General features: G+C 40.0%; 1 protein-coding gene across 1 annotated transcript; it reads right to left on the bottom strand.

Moving 5' to 3' along the window:
- Positions 1-1,678: 1,678 nt before the first annotated feature.
- Positions 1,679-6,534, bottom strand: smim24 (small integral membrane protein 24). Its single transcript, XM_044199022.1, has 3 exons — positions 6,402-6,534; positions 3,532-3,673; positions 1,679-1,936 (listed from the first exon to the last, which is right to left on the bottom strand). Exons 1-3 carry the CDS (start codon positions 6,463-6,465, stop codon positions 1,858-1,860), a joined length of 285 nt encoding a protein of 94 aa, XP_044054957.1. The 5' UTR covers positions 6,466-6,534; the 3' UTR covers positions 1,679-1,857.
- Positions 6,535-8,004: the final 1,470 nt, after the last annotated feature.

Raw genomic sequence — 8,004 nt, 5'->3', positions numbered from 1 at the left:
AACGAAGAGTAGAAGAGGTGACTGGTGTGGAGCAGGAAGTAGCAAAGTTTAGCAAGAGTGAAGTAAGGAGGACGTTGAAGAGGATGAAGAGTGGAAAGGCAGTTGGTCCTGATGACATACATATGGAGGTATGGAAGTGTCTAGAATAGGTGGCAGTAGAGTTTCTGATTAGTTTGTTTAACAAGTTCTTGGTGAGTGAGAGGATGCCCGAGGAATGGAGTGAAGTGTACTGGTGCCAATTTTTAAGAACAAGGGAGATGTGCAGAGCTGTGGCAACTACAGAGGAATAAAGCTGATGAGCCATACAATGAAGTTGTGGGAAAGAGTAGTGGAAGCTAGGCTAAGGGCAGAGGTGAGCATTTGTGAGCAGCAATATGGTTTCATGCCTAGAAAGAGTACAACAGATGCAGTATTTGCTTTGAGGATGCTGATGGAGAAGTACAGAGAAGGTCATAGGGAGTTGCATTGTGTCTTCGTAGATTTAGAGAAAGCGTATGACAGGGTGCCGAGAGAGGAGCTGTGGTATTGTATGAGGAAGTCTGGAGTGGCAGAGAAATATATGATAGTGTGGTGCAGGACATATATGAGAGCTGTAAGACCGTGGTGAGGTGTGCTGTAGGTGTGACAGAGGAGTTCAAGGTGGAGGTGGGTCTGCATCAAGGATCGGCTCTGAGCCCCTTCTTGTTTGCTCTGATAATGGACAGGCTGACAGATGAGGTTAGACAGGAAACGCCATGGACTATGATGTTTGTGGATGCCATTGTGATTTGTAGTGAGAGCAGGGAGCAGGTGGAGGAAAATCTAGAGAGATGGAGGTCTGCTCTGGAAAACAGAGGAATGAAGCTTAGCCGCAGTAAGACAGAATACATGTGCGTCAATGAGAGGGACCCAGGTGGAACGGTGAGGTTACAGGGAGCAGAGGTGAAGAAGGTGCAGGACTTTAAGTACTTAGGGTCAACGGTTCAGAGCAATGGAGACTGTGGAAAAGAGGTGAAGAGGCGAGTGCAAGCAGGTTGGAACGGGTGGAGAAAAGTGTCAGGTGTGTTGTGAGATAAAAGAGTATCAGCAAGAATGAAAGGAAAGGTGTTCGAGACGGTGGTGAGACCAGCAATGTTGTACAGCTTAGAGACAGCGGCACTGAAGAAAAAACAAGAGGCAGAGCTAGAGGTAGCAGAGCTTAAGATGTTGAGGTTCTCTTTGGGAGTGACGAGGACGGACAGGATCATGAATGAGTACATCACAGGGACAGCTCATGTTAGATGTTTCGGAGATAAAGTCAGAGAGGACAGATTGAGGTGGTTTGGACGTGTTCAGAGGAGAGACTGTGAATATATTGGTAGAAGGATGCTAAGGTTGGAGCTGCCAGGCAGGAGGTCTAGAGGAAGACCAAAGAGGAGATTTATGGATGTAGTGAGAGAGAACATGAAGTTAATTGGTGTGAGTGAAGAGGACGCAGAGGACAGGGTTAGATGGAGGCACATGATTCGCTGTGGCGACCCCTGAAAGGGAACAGCCGAAAGGAAAAGATCTGCTATATCTAACAATTGAGACCAAAGAAAGGCTTTTTAAAATTGTATTTCCGTATTTTAGAATGAAAAGCAAATAACCATTAGTTTTTTCTTATTTATATCTCCAAAAGAAAAAAAACAAAGAGGAAAAGACAGATGAGCAACACAACTCGGGCCACTTCATATTTAATACAACAACACACACAACAGACATTGTTAATGGATATGACAGCCTTTTCATAACAAAAGTGAATTTAATGCAGCCACTTTTTCAGTGAAAAAGTACTGGCATGTCAGAAGTGAGCAGATGACTTTAATTTGATGGCAGTGGTGCTCTTCAGTTGGGTTTCTACAGACTGGTTTGTTTAGTATCACCTCCATCCATCTCTATAGCCTTGTTGTCATAACCCCATTCCTCTTCATCCTCCCTGCAACACAAGACAACAACAAGCAGACAGGTTAGTTATTTATTTTTCACCTGTTTTACTTGCAGTTATCAGGAAGTCATAATGCATGAGGTGGAGGTGAACACCGCAATGTGAAGCGGAGTCCATTATTCGCTAAATGTGGACACCTAGGAGTGAATTTTACCATGACTCCTTATAAAACAAAAATATCAAAAAAGTGGTATTGCTCCATAACCCACAGTCTAATTAAGACGGACATTTTGTGTATGGATCAAAATTCTCACTTATAGTATCTGTAAATTGTTTGCCAGCCATTTTTAGTTATTATTCAATTCACTGGTTATGTTAGCTTCACCACTGAGTTAACTGGTAATGCAACCTATAAGCAGAATTCAATTCAATTTCAATACAGTTTTATTTATATAGCGCCAATTCATAACAGAAGTTATCTCATTGCACTTTTCCTATAAAGCAAGTCTAGACCGTATGCAATTTTACAAGGTACTTGTACTTTACTTGAGTACTTCCATTTGATGCTACTTTACTCTTGTATTCCACTTACAACTAAGTAGTACTTTTATTTGGCAGCTATACTTAGTACAGTTGTAGTGTAGTACTTCAGTAACTAAAATTGCTGAATTATAACATTAAAATTCAGCTTGAATGTTAATTACTCAGTAATGATATTCAGTGCAGTATTGCCATTTAATAAGTACAGGATCTGAAAACTCCACCACTGCTTAGAACAGTAAATAAATTGCTCTTAAATGGTAATTAAACTTTTTGTCACCAGAATGCTCTCGGTGGTTAAACTGTTGACAGGAATGATGTTTGAGGTCTCCAGATGTACAATTTTAATGGACACCTGCCAGCCAATCATATTGAGTGGTTTCTTTGGCCATGGTGTAGTAAAGTAATTCACTTGAGAGTGAGCAAAGCTATAATTTAGATCAGATGTCAACAGCTGTGTCAGAGAGGAGTTGACTCAGCTGTTACACCTAAAATGACAAAATATTAGGTGTAATTGACAACTGTCAGTACTTTCACATACACATGTAAACTTTGTAAAATTAGGCCATCGGTATCTGCACTGATATCAGGACTCTAGCTGTTGTGTCATTCAGAATCTCTGAAGAATCCAGTATCAGATCTGTGGCATCACATGTCCCAAACTACAAAGTTGGAACAAGAGCGGGGCATAACTTGAAAGTTATAGATTTTTATGTCATTATTAATATGTGACATCAATGCTTTACGAGCAGAGCCAGGTAAATAAAGGAATCTCCCAGACTGTTGCTTTGTCATTAGTTTTGCTGCAGGTTAAAGTTAAGAAGAAGGGTTTTGTTGTCTGGAATGAGAAAAACAAACTTTTCTGTCATTTTTACAACCAGGGGGATAGCTGATTCATAAGTCTATTGCAGTCATTGAAAAGCAAAACACTTCTTTTACCTACACAATTAATGAAACAGTGTGTTAGAAGATCAATTTAAATCACATTTTTTTAAAATTTTTATGTTTAACTAGTTGCTGTGTGAAATGTGGAAACTGAACTAACTGCATTATACAGACCATTGTGAGCTGTTGTGTGTGTGAGACTACATGTGCGTGTAGCTGACCTGTTCTTCCTGAGTAGCCTGCGAACGATCAGGATGGTGAAGACGATGAAGAGGAAACCAACTACAGCTGTCAGACCCAACAGCCAGGGCTGAAGACTCACTGACTGAGATCCTGTTGCTAAGCGAATGCCAGTCTGCACACCTGAACACACACACACACACACACCCACACACACACACACACATGCACACACCATTGTGATCATTAAAGTCCAGAAGAGATTCGGAATTGGAATTTGGTGAGTGCTATGACTTTTAAAACTCATTTACTGTATAATAAAGTGGGAACTGATAGTGTAATATTTATCTGACAGCAAATAATAACTGCACATACAGTGGTGTGAAAAAGTGTTTGCCCCTTCCTAATTTCTTATTTTTTTGCATGTTTGTCACACTTAAATGTTTCAGATCATCAAACAAATTGAAATATTAGTCAAAGATAACACAAGTAAACACAAAATGCAGTTTGTAAATGAAGGTTGTTATTATTAAGGGAAAACAAAATTCAAACCTACATGGCCCTGTGTAAAAAAGTGATAGCCCCCTAAACCTAATAACTGGTTGGGCCACCCTTAGCAGCAACAACTGCAATCAAGTGTTTGCGATAACTTGTAATGAGTCTTTTACAGCGCTGTGGAGGAATTTTGTCCCACTCATCTTTGCAGAATTGTTGTAATTCAGCCACATTGGAGGGTTTTCGAGCATGAACTGCCTTTTTAAGGTCATGCCACAGCATCTCAATAGGATTCAGGTCAGGACTTTGACTAGGCCACTCCAAAGTCTTCATTTTGTTCTTCTTTAGCCATTCAGAGGTGGACTTGCTGGTGTGCTTTGGATCATTGTCCTGCTGCAGAACACGAGTTTGTTTCAGCTTGAGGTCACAAACAGATGGCCGGACATTCTCCTTCAGGATTTTTTGGTAGACAGCAGAATTCATGGTTCCATTTATCACAGCAAGTGTTCCATGTCCTGAAGCAGCAAAACAGCCCCAGACCATCACACTACCACCACCACCATATTTTACTGTTGGTATGATGTTCTTTTTCTGAAATGCGGTGTTACTTTTACGCCAGATGTAATGGGACACACACCTTCCAAAAAGTTCAACTTTTGTCTCATAGTCCAGACTTTTGAGTATTTTCCCAAAAGTCTTGGGGATCATCAAGATGTTTTCTGGCAAAAATGAGACGAGCCTTAATGTTCTTTTTGCTCAGCAGTGGTTTTCGTCTTGGAACTCTGCCATGCAGGCCATTTTTGTCCAGTCTCTTTCTTATGGTGGAGTCTTGAACACTGACCTTAACTGAGGTAAGTGAGGCCTGCAGTTCTTTGGATGTTTGTTGTGGGGTCTTTTGTAACCTCTTGGATGAGTCGTCGCTGCGCTCTTGGGGTAATTTTGGTCAGCTGGCCACTCCTGGGAAGGTTCACCACTGTTCCATGTTTTCGCCATTTGTGGATAATGGCTCTCACTGTGGTTCGCTGGAGTCCCAAAGCTTTAGAAATGGCTTTATAACCTTTTCCAGACTGATAGATCTCAATTACTTTCTTTCTCATTTGTTCCTGAATTTATTTGGATCTTGGCATGATGTCCAGCTTTTGAAGATTTTTTGGTCTACTTCACTTTGTCAGGCAGGTCCTATTTAAGTGATTTCTTGATTGAGAACAGGAGTGACAGTAATCAGGCCTGGGTGTGGCTAGAGAAATTGAACTTGAAAATGAAGGTGTGAAAAACCACAGTTAAGATATGTTTTAACAGGTGGTGTAGGAGACAGAACATGGGTGCACTGTCTGTTTGCTGCATGTTTGTGGGTTGGTCTGGTGCTGAGGGGGCGGAGCTCACGGGAGCAGGTGCACGTGCACGTATGTCTGTAAAGGTGAGCACTTACCTGAGGCCAGGTTGTTGAGAGTCAGGGACGGGTAGCCGTAATTTTTGTTGACCGCCTGATTTTCCTGTTTTTGTCCATCTACGTTACCTGTTTTATGCATCTGGATTTCATGTCCATCCTCTGTCTGCCGTGCTTTGATGGCTCATGTGCAATAAACCTACAAAACGCATGTTGGATCTCAGAACATTTGTAAAGTACAGACAATTAAGCGCGTCACAAATGTTCAAACCCAGGACCCACCTCTGACCCTCACCGCGGCTGCAAGGTTTGTTAAGGAAGCCACTACAGGTGGGGCAATCACTTTTTCACACAGGGCCATGTAGGTTTGGATTTTGTTTTCCATTAATAATAACAACCTTCATTTAAAAACTGCATTTTGTGTTTACTTGTGTTATCTTTGACTAATATTTCAATTTGTTTGATGATCTAAAACATTTAAGTGTGACAAACATGCAAAAAAACAAGAAATTAGGAACGGGGCAAACACTTTTTCACACCACTGTATATTGTCATATTTGAATGTACAAGACAAACATTAGTCACACTGTGATGCACAGTGAGCCCCTGTTAAGAATCAAAATTTGAACTAAACCTTGGGCCACTTTTAGCATGAGCTGAGATTTTGAATAAAGTTGCAAGAGAAAAAAGTCTATTATGGTATAATGATAAGTTCACAACATTGAGAGAAAAAAGGTAGGAGGTACTGTGATTTTATGACACAAATGATATAATTTTGCAAACAATGTCACAATGTTTTGAGAAAAACATTTTAAGACTTTTTATTCCAACAATGCCACTACATACACCTTGGCAGGTTAACAACAAAGAGAAACATAAAATGTTATTAGCACACATTATTTCAGGGTGGGTTCACAGAATGATTTTGCCATCATTATTTCTTACTTGAACAGGGAACATACATACACATGTAAGTCCATATTTATTTATTTATTTATTGAGAGATGGAACAGAATAGAAAAGTTTTACCTTTGTTAGCTGAGCAGCTGGTGGCAGACAGCAGCACACACAACATAAGAAAAGACAGATTCATCCTGAATATAACAGACCAAGTTGACTCAACACAGTACACCAGGACTCGACCTTCAGCTCAACTGGACTGCTGAGGAAAAAAAAGACACACACACACAACTGTAAATGTGGTCAAAGTTCACCATCTAAGAGGAGGTAGTCACAGCAATCTGGGTGTGTGTTTTCTACTGTGTTACTCATCAGCCAGTCCCTGTATACTACATGCTGCACAACCATGAAGAAGAATACAAGAGTTCACAAGCTCTGATTACCTCATTTTCTGTCAGAAGCAGGAGTGACTGAATTTCTATAAATAACACAGTCAAACATCCCAGACGAGACATGTTTGGAGAAAAAAAAATGCATTGGTAATTTACACCATCACTATAAGCCTAATAGTAAATGGACTGTACTTGTATAGCACCTTTCTAGTCTTTCCGACTACTCAAAGAGTTAATAGTGCGTATTGAGCTTATTTCCGTTTCAGTTACAATAAGTTGGCATGTATTATATGTGATAAAGAAAGCCACTTTATTTCAGAATGTGCACCATGTAAGCCCTATATAAACTGCAATAATAAAGGCCTTAAAACTAGATTTTTATCTCAGAGCAATTCTATAAGACTGGTCTTCAAGATTATATAATTATGTGGGCCTACCGTAAGGCACCTATCATTTCAGTGTATATTGTGCTTTTGTGGTGCATACAGTATGACCAAACAAATTTGCAGTTGATCATTTTAGCACAAACTAATTTCTGCCCTTTGAATCTGGAGCCTTCAGACCCCTGAGGGTCCCAGAGGCAGTTGCCCATTTTGCCTGGTTGGTAATTCAGCCTTGCATACACTAGTAAAAACACACACATTTGCTACAAATTACAAGAGAAACATTTATAATACCTGGGATGCACTGATCCAACTTTTCCTCCTCTTACATAAATTCTGATACCTCGACTCAGGGTTCCTGTGGATATAGAATACCAATCCCATACCAGAGCTCTGTTTTTTCCCCAAACTTAAAATCTGTATACTTCACAGCATGTAAGTCATTGGGATCATTTTTATGTAGCCATGGGATTCATGTGGTGCTATAAAGTCAGTGTGGGCTTGCCTTATGCATGTAGGGCCTAACTGATAGCAGGTGGAGGTCTATAGGCCTATAGTAGATAATGATGGTACATGAGAATAAACTTCCAGTTACTCTGTCAATCATTATGTATTGATTATTTCTTACATATCTGTGAATCAACATATTTACCACTTTAATGAACTGTTTAACTGATTAACTCAGATTAACTCAGAGTCAGCTGCTGGGCAGCAATAAACTAATATGTAACTCATTAACGATTACTTTCAACTATTGTGTCCCTCTCAATTAAGTGGTGCATACTGAACATGGTTGCATTATCAACTGACTAAAGAGGGCACCTGAAAGTCCCAAATTTACTGTGGCAATTTTTGTTAATGTGATTCCTTGCAATTAAGTTTGGTAATATGCTAATGTACAATAAACACCGAAATGATGAGTGCAAAGGTTTCTACTGCATTTTTACCCCTTATTAT

The sequence above is a fragment of the Siniperca chuatsi genome, linkage group LG6 (genome assembly GCF_020085105.1).
Source record: "Siniperca chuatsi isolate FFG_IHB_CAS linkage group LG6, ASM2008510v1, whole genome shotgun sequence".
Classification (NCBI taxonomy): Eukaryota; Metazoa; Chordata; class Actinopteri; order Centrarchiformes; family Sinipercidae; genus Siniperca; species Siniperca chuatsi.
Note: the sequence above shows the minus strand (reverse complement) of the source record. Positions and strands in the feature narration are given on the sequence as shown.

Coding starts and splice junctions, on each gene's coding strand:
- smim24 (XM_044199022.1), bottom strand. CDS start 6,465: ATGAATCTGTCTTTTCTTATGTTGTGTGTGCTGCTGTCTGCCACCAGC. Junction 3,674..6,401: donor CAGCTGCTCAGCTAACAAAG/GTAAAACTTTTC, acceptor GTGTGTGTTCAG/GTGTGCAGACTGGCATTCGC. Junction 1,937..3,531: donor AGGCTACTCAGGAAGAACAG/GTCAGCTACACG, acceptor CTTGTGTTGCAG/GGAGGATGAAGAGGAATGGG.